The sequence below is a fragment of the Chrysemys picta genome, chromosome 1, assembly GCF_011386835.1.
Source record: "Chrysemys picta bellii isolate R12L10 chromosome 1, ASM1138683v2, whole genome shotgun sequence".
Taxonomy (NCBI): Eukaryota; Metazoa; Chordata; order Testudines; family Emydidae; genus Chrysemys; species Chrysemys picta.
The window spans coordinates 72,145,523-72,165,247 of NC_088791.1; the positions used below are offsets into that span (position 1 = coordinate 72,145,523).

The 19,725-nt window shown below is 46.0% G+C and overlaps 1 protein-coding gene across 20 annotated transcripts in view; it reads left to right on the forward strand.

Moving 5' to 3' along the window:
* NAV3 (neuron navigator 3) overlaps positions 1–19,725 on the forward strand; it is a 353,937-nt gene that overhangs the window by 249,752 nt on the left and 84,460 nt on the right. For 11 of the 20 annotated variants that reach the window (XM_065559490.1, XM_008164585.4, XM_008164589.4 and 8 more), the window contains one exon: positions 17,625–17,763. In XM_065559490.1, coding sequence (XP_065415562.1) covers positions 17,625–17,763 — 139 coding nt within the window. Of the gene's footprint in view, positions 1–14,342; positions 14,412–17,624; positions 17,764–19,725 lie in introns of all 20 variants that reach the window. The other 9 variants (XM_008164582.4, XM_008164583.4, XM_008164584.4 and 6 more) reach the window with 1 other exon arrangement.

Sequence of the window (19,725 nt, forward strand, 5' to 3'; positions counted from 1 at the left end):
GTACCACTCTCTTTTTGACAAACCATTATCAATATCATGCAGGTGAAAAGAATAGTGTGACTAATGGTGGGTCACATGGTACCTAACGTATTAAAATTTGTATATGGGACAGGAACCTCACGGAGTTTCAGATGGTGATGTTCCTTCATAATTATTCCTTTTGGCAGCATCTCCCCCTTGCCCCTCACTTCCCACTGATAGGATAGCAGGTTCAGTCCCCTGAATCCATGGATGTCCTGAGATCCATATGGGGAAACCTCCACAGAGCCAGGGTATGTGCAATGGAAGCCCACTGTTTCCACATTTCTTCCCAAGATTAAACCACTCCTATGACTTCCCAGTTGTCATTTTTGTGGTTACCTCCAAACTCCGTGGTAGTTGTGCTGACTCAGAGAGGAATTTACTACGGGTTCCTCCAGTGGCAACTGCTTTGGGGATTTCTGACTGGTCTTGAGAGAAGTATGCAATGGAGAGCTAGCTCCTCCCTTCCACACCCCTTAGTGTGGTTCACCAGTCATGGAGCCTTTACTGATGGAACTTCCACAGTACCATGGGGCAGGATGCACGGGAGCCTGCTTTCCCCCCTCACGTTTAGCCCTTTTCTAGCACACTTTGCCACTCTCTGCACTGCATTTTGTGGGGCAACAAATTCCAGCTCTTTCCCACAAACCAGGCCACAGCTTGTACACTTAAGCACTACCTACGCCAAAGATGAAACTACATTAAAACTACTGACTTCAGTACAGTTATTGCTGGTAGGGTCATAGCATGGATGACATGACCATCATGATTTACTACTTTTTATTGCATTAGCATAGTAATATATGGTTTTAGTGATAATACAGTATAATCAGTTATAAGAAAGAAAAATAAATCTCCGTCCATGCTTATCAGCAAAATTGAAAGCTGTTAGCAACAACTGTACTTAAATAGTTTATGAATGTGGAAGAAAGAATATGTATGGGGGGGAAAGGTTACCAGCAGACCGAGACTTTGCCTTCTGGTAAATGCGTTTGTCTTGGTGACAGCTGAAAAGTATTATCCAGGGTGGGGTTCTCCTCTGAACAATGAGTACTGGGACCTATAGGTTTACTTGTTTTTTTATATATTTTCAAACAAGTTTGAGTAAAACATTTTGATTATTCCAATACCACACTTTGAACCAACTGGGAGACTGGCAGTTTACAAAAGTGAATGTCAAGGTTGTGAATGTCACAAACGAAAGATTTTTGGTTTTAGTGTGATTTCTCTTAAATGGGCCGTTTATGTTCGCTTACACTGTGTGGTTCTATTTCCTGGTTTGTTTTTTGGGTGGGAGCTGACAATGTCAGAAATTATTTTGACTGCTAATACAGCAACCAAGTAACAAGATAACAAGTAAGGTTGCTTTACATCTCTTTTGTATTTGCCCAAGAACTTTAGGAGTTGTCATTTATTTACATGAATTCAACTGGTGTTAATTAACTTGTCTGTATGTGTGTTTGAAAAAATTTAAACGCATTCTTGGATCCAAACTGTGTCTTATAAAACATAACAAAGAGCAGCAGGGAGCTAATTCCATCAAGAGCTTCATTCCCACGGTTTATGATGATGTTGTCAACATTTCTTGATGGAATTATTGTCTTGCATCTGACTTCAGCCCATACATCATTTTCTATGTGCCATTTGAAATGTAATTAAAAATGGATGCTGTTTATCTGCTTCAGACACCACCAAGAATCGCATGTTCCTATAAACAATATATCTTTTTTTTGTTTGATATCTATTATTTCATTGAACTAACACTTGCCTTAGCAGTTCATTATACATCGTTTTTTCTTTTGATTTTTGCCTTATTCTCATTACATATCTAGAACTAGCTGATGACCCACTAATATATCTATAAAATTTTATTAACAGTTGTATACAGAGTCAAGTAGAAGCAAAAAAGGACTCTGGCTAAATCTCATTCAGCTCTTGAGCTGTTTCTATTCAGATTTCACAAAATATATAAAATTAACAACGGAAAAACAATTAAATCTTTTATGGATCAGACTGGAAAACCAAATTCTTTTCTCCTGGTGCTACGTACGGTATTTCTGAAAGCATCTCTAAAGCATTTGGAAGAAGAAAAAAGGTCTACGTTGACTCTGAAAAATGTACTATACTACTATTTGTGAACTAGAAATAATTTCTTCAGTAGGGTGTAGTTTTCTAATTGGAGAGTCCTAAACAAACAGTTGGTTTCCTTAAATATGAAATAAAATGACTCCCAAAGTGGTGCGAAACAAAAGCATCTCTGCATATTTATTGCTATTTTTTTCTTAGTTGTAAACAATTTTCCTGTGAAAATGCTGGATAAATCTATTTGGAAATATACATGACATCGTTTTCTATCAATGACCCTGAAGTAATACAGAATTTACACTTCAGTGGTTGCCTTGTGAAAGGACTGACAGGTAAGTAATGCATGGCACTTGCAGAGCAAAAGGAGGTGAAGTATGACTCTAACTGGATATGTTTTCATTTAGCTATGAGGGGACAATAGCTATAGCAAAATTTATAATGCATGTAAATTTTTGGCTGGATTCTTGCTTTGATTCTCATAGTCTGTTGTTAGAAACAAAGTATTGATTTTATGTACTTTGTGCCATCTTTAATCTGACTGTTAAGGGTCATTGTCACTGTTATATAAATAATGAGCTGCAGTGCCTAGAGTAGAAGACTTAACATTGATTAATAGATGATGAATTGAACTTTGAAGGAGAGAGTTTGCCAGTTGATATATTGGGACATGAGGAGGGGTGCTGCTTTGAGTAAAACAGTCCAATTATTTTCTTATCTTTTCTCTTTAATGAGCTAGGAGATCATTTCTGCTTTCACAAGTCAGTTCAGGGATTAGCTAGAACATCTATATTCAAGGCTAAATCCTGCCCTTACTCTCCTGATTTATGCTGGGAGTAGAGGCATTAGAGGATCAGCACAGTTCAGGATAGCTCAGGGCAGAAGCCTGGACTGCACCGCAGAGCTCACTTTACTCATGCTCTCAAAGGGATCACCATGCACCTCTGGTTATAGTACACTGTACACTGCTAGTCTAGAGGCTGAGAGATGCATCATACTCCTTAACTGATAGACCAGGCCCCCATGGAACTGTTGAGGAAATTGGCATTCTGCCCTATTGCTGCCTTTCTCTCCTACCTGTGCTCAGGGGGGAATAAAAGTCTCCCTGCACCTTCTTCCAGCCCCTGCTCATACATACAGCATAAGGAGGCTTTGGCACAGTGTGGCGACATCAGTAACATGAGGCTAGCTTATGATACCTTTATACTGCATGTAGCAGCTTACTTCACAAGTAGTCATACTGACTTCAGTGGCACTATTCATGGCATTAAGGTACTATCCAGGGGGTGAAGGGGGCATTACAATCTTGCCCATAGAAAGGAAATCACAATCTGCTAGCAATTATTAGGAACACATAAAAATATGCATCTAGATCACCAAGATTATACTCAGTTGTAAGGCGTTTCCTACCAGCACTCCTCTGCTTAATTCCTGCAATGGACCAAACATTAGCTGCATGGTCAGACACCATACTGTTTTCAAAACTAGATGCCACAGCAGGTTTCTTACAGGTGCCTCATTAAGGTCCAAGTTGTAGCTTGACCTATGCAGCCATTCAGGGACATAAGTGGGAATGAAACTCCATGCTGCCTTCATGACCTCCCCATATCTCCTCTGCAGTTACAGAGGGGAAAATTTTAGCTGCGTGCCCTTCCCCTCTCACCCCCAGTGCCAAGGGCGAGTAGCAAGCTACTACTCCAAAGGGAAGGAAATATGTTTTTCTGACATTCCCATTGTCATTCTTGCTGGTAACAACCCTGTAAGAAACCTGATTAGTGGGCACAACATATGGATATGGGAGAATCCAAACTAAACACATTTCAGACAATCTTCACTTGCTTTGCTCAGTATCCGTTAAACTTTCCAGAAATGGTGGATGGTCTTTTAAGCATTTCTAAATTGCTCATCGCCATGGTGTCGGGACACCAACAGTAGCATCTATTGGATATTTTTATAGCTTGGGAGAGTGATCTCATAGCACCAGATGGCAGATTGAAGAGCAGTTGCCTACATATCAAGACACCTCCGTAAAAGAGAATGTTATGTTTAGCCTTGGCGGGATTTGATTTGATAGATGTCAGTAAATGTCAATTGCAGCTGACACACTGAAATCAACATTAAAAATTATCAATCGGTAACAGTCAGTGGGACTGCACCCCCCACCCCTTCCCCCGCACCGCTTGGGCCTGCAGGGATCCGGTATCACCAGCTCTGCAGCCCCACTGTCGCAGACCTGCTCCCTCATGCCCATAACAGAAGAGCTGTGTATGTCTCCCTGCACTGCCGCAGGGCAGGTGACACCGATCCCTGCAGGCCTAAGGTGTGGGGAAGGCTGTGGTCCTGGCAGGGCAAAGCTGGGAACCCTGGGCAGGGCCGCGAGGCAGGGGACAAGTTCCCTGCCAAGGGGGAAGCCAGCCTGCTGCTGAATGGTTCCTACCTGGGGACAGAGTCGTTCAGCAGTGGGGTGGCTTGTCGTCCTCCTTGCATTCGAGGCCCAGCATCTCTGCTCTGCCAGGACTGCAGCCTTCCTCATACCTTACACCTGCAGGATAGGGTGTCACCGGCTCTGCAGCAATTCAGGGAGCCTTCTGTAGCCCCGTTGTTCCAGACCCTCTCTCTCATTAGCTGAGAGTGCCGAGGGTCTCTGCTCTGCCCCACCAGGACCATAGACTTCCAGCCCTCTGCTGCAGACTGCAGGGTCCCCCACACCTTGTGCCCAGTCTCTAGGGCCCCTGCAGCCCTGCGGTCAGTGCTGCCCAAACCCTAATTCCTACCCAGCTCCTTCATTTTCAGCAATTATAAAAATAGTTTTAAAAATATAAACAAATCTTAAATTAAAATCAATTAATCATCACAACTATAAATTAAAAAAATGAAATCTGCCAAACCTAATTATGCTCAAATTTAAAACAGGCCTTACCAGTGAGTTTCATGTATGTCTCTGTAAATGCACGCTTGATGTGCCACTGTAAAACAGATCACAAACACTTAAGGCCAGGTCCTGGCCCCCACTTTGACAGCACAAACCAGATGGAAATCTGGCTGATCTGGCTCTACTTGAGGATTCCTCCTATGTGGTGGGATCCTAAGGTGGCACAGGGCTTAATGCTACTTCCCGCCCCCATTTTGGATGTGCCGAGCATAACTCAAATGTAGTGCAGGATTTGAGTCTAAGTGCTGTTATTGAGGTAAGAAGTCTTTGATGAAAATCATAGACTCATAGACTTAAAGCCAGAAGGGACCATCATGATCATCTACTATGACCCCTTGCACATTGCAGGCCACAGAACCTCACCCACCCACTCCTGTAATAGACCCCTAACCTCTGGCTGATTTAAAGACTTCAAGTTACAGAGATTCCACCATTTACACTAGTTTAAACGTACAAGTGACCCATGCCCCACGCTGCAGAGGAAGGGGAAAACTCCCCAGGGTCTCTGCCAATCTGACTGGGGGAAAATTCCTTCCTGACCCCAAATATGGTGATCAATTAGACCCTGAGAATTTGGGCAAGACCCACCAGCCAGACACATGGGAAAGAATTCTCTGTAGTAACTCAGAGCCCTCCCCATCTAGTGTCCCATCACCAGCCCTCAGAGATATTTGTTGCTAGCAGTTGCAGATCAGCTACATGCCATTGTAGGTAATCTCATCATATCATCCCCTCCATAAACTTACCAAGCTCAGTCTTGAAGCTAGTTAGGTTTTTGCCTCCACTACTCCTCTTGGAAGGCTGTTGCAGAACTTCACTCCTCTGATGGTTAGAAACCTTTGTCTAATTTCAAGCCTAAATTTGAAACAGTGAAGTTTGTGCCCCTTGTATAGATTTCAGTATAGTACAGGGGTGGGCAAACCACAGCTGGATTAGGTCCGTCAGGGCTTTGGATCCAGCCTACGAGATTGCTCCCGGAAGCGGCTGGCACCACATCCCTGCGACCCCGGGGGGGGGGGGGAGGGGGGAGGGATGGCTCCGTGCGCTGCCCTCGCCTGCAGGCATTTTCCCCCACCCCCTGCAGCTACCATTGGCTGGGAACGGGAAACCGCGGCCAATAGGAGCTTCAGGGGAGGTACCCACAGGCAAGGGCAGTGTGTGGAACCCTCTGTCCCTCCTCCCCCGGGGCCACAGGGATGTGGTGCTGGCTGCTTCCGTGAGCGGCGCGGGGGCAGGCAGGGAGTCTTCAGGCAGGGAGTCACTCCAGGTAAGTGGCGCCGGGCCGGAGCCCGCACCCCAAGTCCCTCCTGCACCCCAACCTCCTGCCCTGAGCCCCCTCCTGCACCCCAACCCCCTGCCCTGAGCCCCTTCCTGCACCCTGCACCCTTCCTGCTGCACCCCTCCTCCGCCCCAACCCCTTGCCCTGAGCCCCTTTCTGCACACCGCACCCTCTCCCACACCCCGCACTCCCTCCCGCACCCCAACCTCCTGCCCCAGCCCTACATTCATGGCCCTGCATGCAATTTCCCCACCCAGATGTGGCCCTCGGGCCAAAAAGTGTGTCCACCCCTGGTATAATAGGATAGCATGTGATCCACCATTAGTAAAACTATTCTTTTCTTCAATGTGATATTGACAATAGTCTGTGAGAAAGAGACCAATGAGCTGATAGAACACAAAGCTATTTTGCTTTCTCTAGTTCAGTTAGGGGGTCACTGTATTTGTTGCTCACTTCCTGGAATTTCTTGAGTCAATGGAGAGCTAGTTTAATATCCCTGTATTAGATTCATGGCTTTGCCAGAAATCGAAAAGGGACTTTTTTGTGCTTTCATCATGAAACTGCCTGCCTGAAATCAAGATTGAACAAAGGAAAAATGAGACTTGCAAGAAATGCATCAACTGTGACAAAGCAGGGAGTTGGATTCACCAGAGTAACCTTCCAACAGACCCTATAGCACAGTGACTGGACTGTAGTTGCCTTTATATGGCTGATGGTCTGCTTGTGAAAGGACTTTTCATTTGAAGCTTTAGGCTACTCTGGCTTGAGGTGCTTTCAAAAATTAATGAAATATACCAGGGTGGAGACAGATTCCAAGCAATAGTGCAGTGATCAGTAGGGTTACCTGCACTGAGCTAGCAAATTCAGGGCCTTATATACTGCTCATATAAATAAAGATGGGGAGTGGAAGGAACAATTTCTATATCCACTACTTCCTACAGTGTTGCCTGACAGACCTTGAGTGCAACTCGTGACATTTTCTGTAAAAGGACATTATAGATGATTATTTTTTAGGAATGCGTTGAGCTAGCAAAACTTATCAGCACCACATCCACTCATCATAAAGAAGCTAAAATCAGTCTGTACAAGACATGGGTTCCTGAAGTTCTCATTACTAACAGAAGTCCTTAAATTACATTCAGTGTTAATACTTATTATTTATTGAGTGTCAAAACTGTTCAACAATGTGCAGGACACAGAGGACTTACTTTCTGGTCTGTAATTTTCTGCCATTACCTCCATCACTGACACAAAGAAACTGCACGTGTCTGCAGGTGTTAATTGCATAGGGTCTACTCAAGTGTTGTCTGGCTTATTTAATAGCCTTTGTGTCAGAGCTCTGGCAAAGGGAACTTTGTTTCCCTGCTATGTTGAACAATGTCTGATACCTTATCAAATATTTTAGTGAAAAGACTTTTGTGTATGTGCTTAAAAATAGCTTTTTGTGACCATTAGTACAAGTCAATCTCAATCATTTGGATGTTCATGGAAAACAAACAGAAAAGTAGCATCAGCACATCTGAATGTAAATTATTTTTAAATATGAGACAGTACATGTAGGAAAAATGTTTATAAATTCACCCAGCTCTGCAGTCTAATTGTATATGCACACTATTTTGGCTTCAGACACCTCACTATTAGTCCACAGTATTTCCAGAAAAACTGGGAGCTAGTCAGGTCAATGAGAACCTTAAAAAGATTACTATACCAAGATCTGTCCTCTGTTCAAGCACTGTTGAAACAAGGAGAAGAGTGATATTGAAAGCTAACTAATGGACATGTAACCAGTGTAGAGAGCAAGTTTTTCATTCATAGAATTCATGGAATGTCGTCTGTGTTCAGGCAGTTGGCGCTTTTCATAGAGCATTTGGATTTATGAAGTATTAATAGAGGAGACAATTCAGAAGAGATGGTCTCCACTTAAGTAGAAGGTTTAGCTTCAAAACTGGCTGGATTTGTTAGGTAAGGATTAAATAGAATTCTCTTTTAGCCATCTGAAATAATCTGTTAGGCACATCTAACTTACAAAACAAGGCACAAAACTGAATTGTTCTGAAACAAAAGGAGAAACATTAGGAATATTAGTGCGCAGAAGTGTCTTTACACAGCTTCAAGGAACATGGGAAATAAGCTTTTGGATGGAGGTTATAGCCTAGTGATTATGACTGAAACCTTGGAATAATTCTCAGAATTGGAGGTAAGTATAGATAAATATTCACACACACACACACACACACACACACACACACACACACACACACACACACACACACACACAACCAAAATACCTATGTTAAAAGACCATTATTACGGGTGCAAAGTCAAGCACTGAAAACTTAGGAAATGCCATAATTAAAGTTTCCCATGCAACTTTAATTATGCCCCTTTTGCATATGTATTATGATAGTTATTATTTACATGATCACATAATATTTTTTCCACAGGACCCCTGCCTCATTTTCTCCACGTTGTTCAATGTGTGGCACTAGGCCTTATTTACTATACACTATTCAAATCTTACTCTGAAGACTGAACTATTAGGTTCCTCATTGGATTTTCTATAATGCTCTTCACTATAGTATCTGAGTGTGTCACAAATATTAATTAATTTATTTCCACAACTGCCCTGTAAGATGAAGGGTGATGTATTCCCATTTTACAGATGGAGAATAATGGCACAGAGAGAGTAAGGTCAAAAGCATCTGCTAATATTGAGTGCCCAATTTGAGACAGCCTAGAACCTCATTTGTCAGAGTACTTAGCAATATATAGCACTTTTAATTTTCAAAGCACAGCTGTGAGTGCTCTGTGTTTCTGCAGGTCAGACCTCAGGGTCTCAAGTGAGGCACCTAAAGAATGAGGAACACACAATTAATGTTTGAAAAGCTTGGTTTAAGTGGCTTAACTAGCAGCAATGTGTAGAGGCAGAGATAGAATCCATTCCAGCGGTGGCAAGTTTGTATAATTTTTGGTGGTGCCCAGAACAGGTCCAAGTCCTGCTCCCACCACACCTGCCTAAGGCTCTGGGAGGGAGTTTTGGTGCGGGAGGGATGCAGGCTCTGGGTGGGAGTTTGGGTGTGGGAGAGGGTTTGGGGTGCGGGTTCTGGGCTGGGGTTGGGGGTTGGGGTTTGGGAGAGGGTGAGAGGGGCCAGGTCTGGGAGGGAATTTGGGTGTGGGGTGCGGGCTCTGGACTGGGGCAGGGGGTTGGGGTGTGGGAGAGGGTGAGGGGTGTGGTGCTTACCTCAGGCAGCTCCTGAAAGCGACCCTCGCACCCCTCTGGCAGCGGCTTCTAGGCGGGGGGTGGGCGACTGGGGTGTGTCCGTGTGCCGCTGCCTGCAAGCATTGCCCCTGCAGCTCCCATTGGCTGCAGTTCCCGGCCAAAGGGAGCTGTTGAGTTGGCGCTCAGAGTGGGGGCAGCACATGGAGACACACACACACACACACGGGACCGCAGGGACATGCTGGCCGCTTCTGGGAGCAGTGCGGAGCGAGGGTGGGCAGGAAGCCACCTAAGCCCCAGTGTGCTGCCAGTGATGGCAGCGGAGACCGGGCCCCCCCGGGTCCTTTTAAATCACCCGGGGGTGGCAGGCAGGGCTGGGAGATACTCTGGGGGAGGCGCATGGGGGTGGCAAGTAGGGCCGGGGGAGAGACCCAGCCCTGAACATTGGTGGAGATGGGCCCCCGGGCCCTGAATATTCCTGGAGCACAGGCACCATGGGCCCATATAACTCGCCGCATCTGTCCAGTTCTGAAGGGCAGCATTCAACCGCAGAAAGCATCCTTTCTTTTCATAGACTCATAGACTTTAAGGTCAGAAGGGACCATTATGATCATCTAGTCTGACCTCCCGCATGATGCAGGCCACAAAAGCTGACCCACCCCCTTTCCCTTAACTCAGCTGTTGAAGTCCCCAAATCCTGTGATTTAAAGACTTCAAGTCGCAGAGAATCCTCCAGCTAGCGACCCCCGCCCCATGCTGCGGAGGAAGACTCCTTTTCCTGCAGTCCCCTGCCTCTTTCACTACCTGCCTTCCAACTTATGTAATAAATGAAGCAGAGGTTCATAAAACAGTGTCCTTTACAATAAAATCCCAATTCATCACCACCTCTATTCCATCCAGTGCACTGAATGAGGCAGTGGTAGTTGTGAAAAAACTGTAATTAAAGACTGGATCATAGTTATGATTATGTAATTAAAGACTATATGACAATGCATATGTGCATGGGGGGCAAATTAAGATTACACAGGCAACCTTAATTCTGGCATTTGCTAATTTTTGAGTGCTTGACTTTGCAACCTTACTCATGTTTTTTAACATTTTCTAGTTTGTTCTAAAAAGCAAATGGGGAAAAAAATAAGAAAAAAACACATTGGTAATCATCAGGGTTGGAACCTTTAGTTCCTCTACACAGACTTCAGCCACTTGAGCTAACAGAGTAACTGACAGCAGTAGTATTTTGTTATCTTCTCTGTGGAGCAGCAGTAAAGAGGGATGAGACACATTGTGCTATTGGGTTTCACAGATCTTTGCAGACAGCAGAAAAATGGTGGCAACTCGGAAATCTTGGGTTCCATTCCAGGCTCTAGAGAGGATTGTGTTCTAGGGGGCACACTCTCTTTTAACCATTCCCCAGAAGCATGTCCCCTCTACCCTGTCCCTGTCCCAATCCTGTCTCTTCCCCATTCCTGGCACCTCACCCCTGCCTCATTCTCCTCAACTAGCCAATCACAGTCTCCTTGCCCAGTAAGTCTAAGTCTCACCCTCCAGACTCTCAGTCCCAGTCTCCTTGCCCAGCCATTCCAAGTACCTGGGGCTGGCCCACAGCTCCTTGTCCACAATTTCTTTGCCCAGCCAGTCCTAATTCCCTCCTTCTGGCTCCTCATCAGAACTCTCTCTCTCCCTGTCCCTGGCCTCAAGTCACACACCTCCCCATCTGTTTCTCATCATTGCTGGCTTCAAGTCCCAATTTCAATTCTCGGCTTCTCATCAAATGTCAATGTTCCCCCATCCCTTGCGGCTCCTGTTCTAGTTTCTTTGCCCTGCCACTCCCAGATCTGCTCCCATACCCTGCTACTTTGTCAAATCTGCCTTGCCAATTATCCTTCCCCATGCCCAACTAGTTCTCAGTCCCAGTCTCCTTGCCCCATCAATCCCAATCTTCCCCTGACTCCACATCCAATCATAATCTCCCCCAACCTACTCTCTCCCAATCCCCTCATTTCCCTCCCCAGCTCTCAGTCCCAGTCTCTCTTGTTCATCCAGTTATAGCCCCCCCTCCCATTTTAGCTCCCAGTTCAAGTTTACTCCTCTGAACTGCAGTCCCAGTTTCCTTGCCCAGCCAGTATCAGTCTCCCTACAACTCCCCATCCCAGATTCCCTCTCCCACTCCCTGCCAATCTTCAGTTTGAGTTTCTGCCACATACTGCCCCATTGGGCACTTCATTCAAATCAGGCAGCTTAATTCTCCAGGCTGCCTGGGCCATCAGGTGGATCACTGAGGGCACAGGACAGAGAGTCTCCCTGCTCTCAGCTCAGCTGCCCCAGATCTGGACCCAGCATGACTCACAGTAGTCCAGAGCTGCATTCCAGGTAATATCTTACTCAGCACTAAGTGGGAACATGACCAGTGCATACAGAATGTTTGGGGAATGTAGCTGTCAAAATCTAAGAATTCTCAATATGTGAAACGGGAACAGCGAACTGTGGCCACTAGGAGCTGCAGGGGGCTGTGACTGCAGACAGTGTGTGTATGTGGGAAGAGAGAGAGTGGGTTTTTGGGGGGCTGAGAGCATGTCAACATGCTGTCTTGTAAGTTCAGACAGCAGCAGACCTCTCCCTCCTCCCCTCCCCCCCACCTCTCTCTCTCACACACAGCATTCCACAGTAACGGCTTGCATGCCGGCTGTCAGAAACTGAGCTTTGAAAGGGCATTTCTCCATTCCTACAGGAGTTCAAAACAATGACAAGAGTGGCCACTTGACTTAAGGGGACGTTTCCGGAGGCCAATCAGAGCACAGTAATGCAACACCTCATTCACAATGACGCCCAGGCATTGTAGCCAAAGCGCAGCAAACGTTATTCCTCTCACCGAGGTGGAGTACCAGCAGCGCTGTAGCTGCGGAGTCAGAGCACTCTACGTGCTTTGCCTCTGTGGACGGGTAGTGAGCTAGTGCGCCCGGGGCTCCTTTATTGCCCTATAACTCACAAGTGTAGCCAAGCCCACGGTCTTTACTCAGACGTTTGCTTGATAATAGCTACAGCTAAAAATTTACCATCAATGAGAGTCCTAAATTACATACAGGACAACTTAATTATCCAGAAATGAGATAACCTAAGCCTTAGAGAAGCCATACTAGATCTATTTCTTACCGATAGGGATGTAATGTCTGAGAATCTGAAATAACAATGGTAGTATTATAGTAAGAGAAGTGATGCAGTTACATGAACATTGTAAAAGTCTGGACAGTGCACTAAAATGCACTCAAGAGAACCATCTTCCACTGCCAGGAAGGATGACTTACATGACTTAGTTTGTAAGGTTTTTCCATCTCTAATATTTCTGAATCTGCTGTACGATGCAAAGCATTACATCTTTCAAGATAATTAGCTTAATGGACTATCCTCAGCAGAATTTTGGATGGAAAGAAGGCTTAGGACACTTCTGTGTGTGCTTCTAGTTCAATTTGAGCATACTGTGAATAACCAGACTTGGAGAAATTCCAAAGGAAAGATGCTGAAACAACCCAATACCAACAAATAACTACGATGGTATGAGTGGAACAAAAAATAAAATAAAATAATTGGGACTGAGCATAGGCAGAAATTTTGTTCAAGAGCTCCTAGACATTTGGACCACCTGAGGTCAGAGAAATATTCCAGCCATATGTAGTGAAAACTCTGAAAGGTCAGTAGAGTAGATGTCAAGCATTTCTCTGCATATCTTCCAAGGCAGCCAGAAGTTTTTCCAGAGCTTACCAATCCACTGAGTGAGTCTTCGTGACAAGTGTGAAACATCACCGAGAAGCCATAGGAGAGTGAAAACATTATCTGAAAGATTAATTCCACCAAGGCACTTGAGCTGTAGAATACAGAGACTGTCTGTGGGTAGATTTTCTGAACATGCTTCAGTTACGTAGTTTTAAAACTGAGATAAATTAGAGGATTTGAACCTTCTTCCTGAAATGTTTATGGTGACATCCTCAACTCAGGATTAAAGGTGTAAAGACAAGAGAAAAGTGAAGTTAAAGATTGAAAAAATATTGTTGCGAGTTATCCAGCTCTGAGAAATACTGTAAGACAGGTTTAATAAAACGGGTGTGTTTTGTTCTTAGTATTTTATACTCAAACATGGTGCCTGTGACAGTATACAATACATCAATATCACATCCTGCTTCTGATTGTATTTGCCATGGCATACTGTCCTTGATAATATCTTACTATAATTAAAGGTACTTCCAGTTATCATGCTTGACAGTACTGCAAACAGTATATGCCTATGTTACAAGTAGTATTTGAATAATGGCTTTTATAGGATGTGAAGGTCCCTATCTATCACATTAGACAATGCTAAAAGGGTGAAAATGCAGTAGGTATAAATGATTAGTGGAAATGAATATAATTCCTAGTAAGGCATGTATAAAGGAGTCTCTCTGGGGCATCTCTCTAGCTGGATTGGGGCCCCTTCAGGGCCGGCTCCAGGCACCAGCTTACCAAGCAGGTGCTTGGGGCAGCCACTTCGGAGAGGGACGGCACGTTCAGCTGTTCGACGGCAATTCGGTGGACGGTCCCTCACTCCTGCTCGGAGCGAAGGGCTTCCCGCCAAATTGCCACCACAGATCGCTATCGTGGCTTTTTTTTATGTTTTTTTTTTTGTTTGTTTGGCTGCTTGGGGCGGCCAAAACCCTGGAGCCGGCCCTGGGTCCCTTGCCATGCTCCGTTACCACCACAGGCTCAGCCCACTCCAGGCCCAAGCCTTTTAGTTCTTGCAGTGGGCACTGCCTTTACAGATCGTCTTGCTTTGTTCACAGGTGGGGAACAGCAAAAGTTCAAATTCAACAGAGAACAATCCCCTTTTGGAATCAACAAACAGAGACAAGGTCAGTGGCACCCCCTAACTGTAGGGGTGCCTCCATAGCAGCTTTACTGCAGTCCTTCTGGACAGGTAGCTAAAGGAGTCTCCCCCTGTTGGGCTTGCCCCTGGTTTCACAGACTCTTCACAGAGCTGGGGAAGTCTCTGGCATCGGGTTCCTTCTGCTGCTTCAAGAGCCAAAGCCTTATGGGTAGCAGCTTCCTCCTTTTAAAGCATGCGGGTCTCCTTTAGTACACACAGCCTCCTTCGCCCTTTCCCTGTCACTGTGGGGTTTATGCAGCATGTTTTTAGAATCAATCAGATATGAAACTGCATTCTTAAATCGCGTTTACTGTCTATGACATGGCAATGGTGCAGAAGCTCTATTTATTTGTAGCCCTTACACTGAATACCAGAAAGTGCAGTATTGTAGTCTGTTCTCACCCTTCTGAAATAAGTTTCTTTTGCCACGGAGGTCACATACTAAATTGAGTCTCTACTGTTCCAGTATTCAAAGTAATGGTCTCTGAGGTTGCTAGGATACCGACTAGTGCACTGAACTTTCTGACCGATCATGCCACACTTCATACCGATCTCCTCAATATCTAGATTATTTGTAGCTGCTACTGTCACATTCCAAAGCCTTCAATGTTGTAATGAGTATGTGGGTTTAACCCTCCGTAGGTGCACATGTAAAACAAGGATTCTCAGATGTTTCCATTGTTTTTCCTGCTCTAATATTAGCAAGAGTATAGGTCCCCAGCTTTATTCAACCTGTTATTAGGTGCTCCAGTTTTTAATATATTTGGTTGCAAACTCTAGGACTTACAGAATCTGCCTTGTACAACTCTGGGAGTCTATAGGCCCCTGACATAATAAAATCGCTAGGGCGTATTTGATGTGAATTGAATTTCAATATTAAACGTTAAGTGATAGACTGAATTTTTCACACTCACTGGACTGGCAGGCTCCTATATTAAAGAATAAAACTGCTGAGGGAATGATCCAGACATAGATTAATAAGGGGACTGCAGGCCAAGATGGAAGTTTGTTGGCTGAACTCTGCAGAGAGCCTGTCATATTGCCCGTCTGCTCAAACTAGTACTACTAATCTCTCATTTATGGAGGCGTACAAAACGTAACTTCATGTCCTTTTCTTGGTAGTATGATACTAGCAGCAATATGAAATAGTTTATTGGGAATTCAGGTAGTAGCAGGCACTACTTTTCTCTGTTCTGTGGTAGTTTTGTACTTGCTTACATTCACCTGGAAGATCTGAATTTCTCCTAATCTCCTTAACTTCCCCATTCAGCCCTGTGTGGGTTTTTCCCCATAGGATGTAAAACAATCAGGATCAGATTGTACCACTACAGAGAGATACTCAGGTGGAGTAGGGGCCAGGAAATGCTGCAAGGTTCCTGTAGTCCGTTGAGGGAGTGGCTCCTCCTCCTCCAGGCCTGTGGGCGGCCAATCCGCCCCTCTACATCTCCGGGGATCACCTGAGGTGGGGAATCAGCGGGGCGATGGGAGATATGAGCTCATGGCCTGTGGTCAGGGCTGAACAATAAACACAGATCCCCAGTCCCTGGTTGGGGCAGGGCAGCAAAGAGTCTCATGCTTAGGCCTGTACTCAGGTGGGGCTGCACGCAGTTAATGAGCCCAGGCTCTGGTTCAGAGCAGGGTGGGAAACAAAGTCACTCAGCTCCAACCTGCACTCAGGTGGTGCTGCAAACAAAGTCAGTTAACTCAGGCTTTCCTTCAGCTAGCCTGAGGGAGGGGGAGACTGCCACCCAGTGCTTGGGTGGCACAGGGGACGCAGGCCCTCCCACTCCACTGCGTCCCGGCCCAGAGCCCTAAGGGTGCAGAGGGTTCTGCCACCGCATCACCGGGGATTCAAGCCGCAACATGCTGACTCACCCTCTGCCAGCGTTGCAGCCAGACAGGGGTCTACTACCCCTGGGCCACTTCCACACTCCCACTCCCGGGGTACCTGCTGGTCTGGTGAGGTAAGGTGATTGGCAGGGGGCCTCAATTGTCAGCAGAAGCTCTGTCGGGATTGGACCAGCCAGCGGTCTGGGCCAGCCGTCTGTCTCCTGCAGGGTCGGGTCGTCCCAGGGTCTGGGTAGTCCAGGCCATTCGTCTGCTTCCTGTGAGGCCAGGTGGTCCGGGCCAGTCGTCTGCTTCCCCTGGGGTCAAGTCAGTCCAGGGTCCAGGTGGTCTGGGCCAATCGTCTGCACTCTGCGGGCCTGCGGCCACTTCCCAGCGCAAATACTCGGGGGATGTGTGTGTCCCCTCCAGTGGCTGGGCCCCTACCGAGCTTCCAGGTCCCGCCTTTATACTTCTGGCTCCGCCTCTTGGCTCCCAGGGGCAGAGCTAGGGGTAGGGCTCCACCCACGACAGGGTGGAGCCGCTCTCTTCCTTTGTGTCTGGGGAGCGCCAATCCAGCTCACTACAGTTCCCCTCACTGAGTTTCCTCTGAATTCTGTAAGGAAGTTGGGGATGGGGTTTTTCTAACTCCCTGTGTCCCACCTCCTCCATGTTCAAAATAGGGCTTGCAGGAGAATATGCCATAAAGCTGTCATTGCCCTCTTCCATACCCGCTGCCCAGATCTCCTGAAGCAGAACGGACAATAGCAACAATAGTTTGTGTTTCTATGAAATGTATAACTTCTGTTCTCTAAGTAACCAGCTCCAGTGAATGTTTGATCAAAGAATCTTGCTCTGATGACACAGCACCCACCAGACAAAGGCTGAGACAAGAAAACAGAGCTACTGGAAATATTGGCTGCCTAACTGACAGTTGATTAGGCCGGAGAAGAGATATTTCCTTTATTTTTCTGTAGGCTGGAAATCCATAGGGTACTGCAAGCTGTTAATAATGCTTTGGCTACCAATACAGGTAGCTTTAATGGATTTCCCTGCCAGTGTGCTGAATGTGATTGCAATGAAGCATGAAACAACCTCTTTTAATGACTAAGACTAGTGCTTGCCCAGAGCTGATATTACATTTTTAAAAGACATCCTGGTCTTTCACTAATTGAACAGCTACCAATACACATTTGAAAATGAGTGATTAATTAGAAATGTCTGAAAACTAATGGGCATTGTACATTAGCAAATATTACTTAATGTTCATTGTGTAAACCTCATGCAAAAAAGGTACTATAGAGACTATTGTTTTGAGGACATTTCCTGTCAGTTGGCTTTCAGTGAGTAAATAGATATCCTTCTTTTCCTACAGCTGGGATGACAGCAGCTCAGTTAGTAGTGGCCTCAGCGACACTCTTGATAACCTCAGCACGGATGACCTGAACACGACCTCATCTGTCAGCTCTTATTCCAATATTACTGCTTCTTCAAGAAAAAACGCTCACACTCAGGTAAGTAGCTTTTCATTGCTGCCTCTTACCATACCCTTTCAAGTGCATAGTACACCAGCAGGGCCGGATTAACCCATAGGCTAATAAGGCTATAGCCTTAGGCCCTCCTATTTTTAGGCCCTACTGGTCAGGCAGGGGGCGCGGCCAGGCTGGGTGAGGAGGGGTAGCGAGTTTACTCACGCAGCCTTGGTGGAGCGCTCCTGTCAGGAGGAAAGGCAAAGCCAGTACTGCAGGAACACACTACCAGGTATCAGGTTAATAGTGGTGATCGGACACTAAAAATCCGGTAACCACAGGAACCCGTGCCAGCCAGGGGTGTAATTTGCGCAGGCATTGTCTCCTCCCCTCACCCAAGTCCCCCCACACCCAATTTCTCTGGAGCTCTGCTTACCTGTCTGGGAGGGAAGAAGATAATTAGTTCACATTAACATAGTCCTCTTTCCAGGGGCGGCTCTATGTATTTTGCCGCCCCAAGCACGGCAGTCAGGCGGCTTTCGGCGGCGCGCCTGCGGGAGGTCTGCCGGTCCCACGGCTTCGGCGTACCCGCTGCCAAAGCCGCAGGACCGGCGGACCTCCTGCAGACATGCCGCCGAAGGCTCCCTGACTGCCGCCCCACAGCGACCGGCAGGCTGCCTCCCGCGGCTTGCTGCCCCAGGCACGCGCTTGGTGTGCTGGTGCCTGGAGCCGCCCCTGCCTCTTTCAAACAGGCTATGTTCAGATATCTATTATGGCAGCTCTACTCCAAGTGGGGAACATCCCCTGGCAACAAAGAGTTGGTGGGCTCCTTGCTGCAATCAATGTACACCACGCGTGGAGGTAGCATAAATGGGCTGCAGCATAGGGAGAAAATTGGCCTGTTTTTTGTTGTTGTTGTTTGTTTGTTTTTGTTTTGTTTTTTTATAAAAGAGGATTAACAGTCACTTCATGGATGGAGGGTTGGCAAAAAAAATTTAAGAAAAGTATTTTGTTTAGCATTTTTGCAGATGATGCAATTTGCTTTAAAAATGTATCTCTACATGTTTTTAACCGTTTGTCTTTGAGAAAAGCTCTTGGAATATTACAGTCTCAGTAACATCATCATCAACAAAAACTCTCTGCTGAAGAACTCTGCAGCATTTGGATGCATATTTGCTTGGGTTCTTTTCCAATCTTCTTTGTACAAAATTTGTTTTCCTGCCAAAAGCAAATGCAAACATAGTCAAACCTTGTATTTTTTTATGCCTCAAATACCATACATTTCAAAAGCAGCTAATTATTACTATATGCTGTCACAGGGTACTCACTCATTGCAGGTGGCGTCTCCTCTTGGCTGTTCTGGGAATTGGCTCTCTTACAGGTCTGACACCTTCCCTTGCAGTTTCTCAACCTATTGTCCTTTCTCTCACTCTGTGGCCCCTCAGTCACTCCAGGAGCTACAGCTTCCTCTTCATGACTCGGCTCTCCAGCCAGGTCACTATGTGGTTTCCCCTGTCAGGGTATAGAGTCTCACTGCACCCATTGTCCAGGCAATGCCACTCTGTCAGTGGTTGATGGGGAAACCAAACCAGCTCCCTACTCCAAGTTCCAGCCTAGGGACCCTACAACACACAGCCAATGTCTGCTCAGGCCCAACTTTGCTGCTTTCTCCCTGGACTGCTTCCTATTCTGCTTCCCAGAGGTTTTCTGCTTCACCCTTCTCTTTTCTGGGTATGCCCTTTCCTTGGGCCAGGCTCCCAGGATCCTACTCTTTTCCCAGCTCCCTACTTCCCTCTCTAATGCACAGAGATTGGCTGGAGACTTCCTCACTGCCACGCCCTCCCTTTTCTCTCTCTCTCTCACTCTCTCTTTATGGTGAAACAGACTTGCCTGAATAGTCTGTAGCTGCCACCAACTATAATTCCTCAATACTTAGCAGTTTATAGCCTCTCACTCTGCCCTGTATCTTTCAAGTAATGTAACAGCACCTTTCAAATAATATTCCAT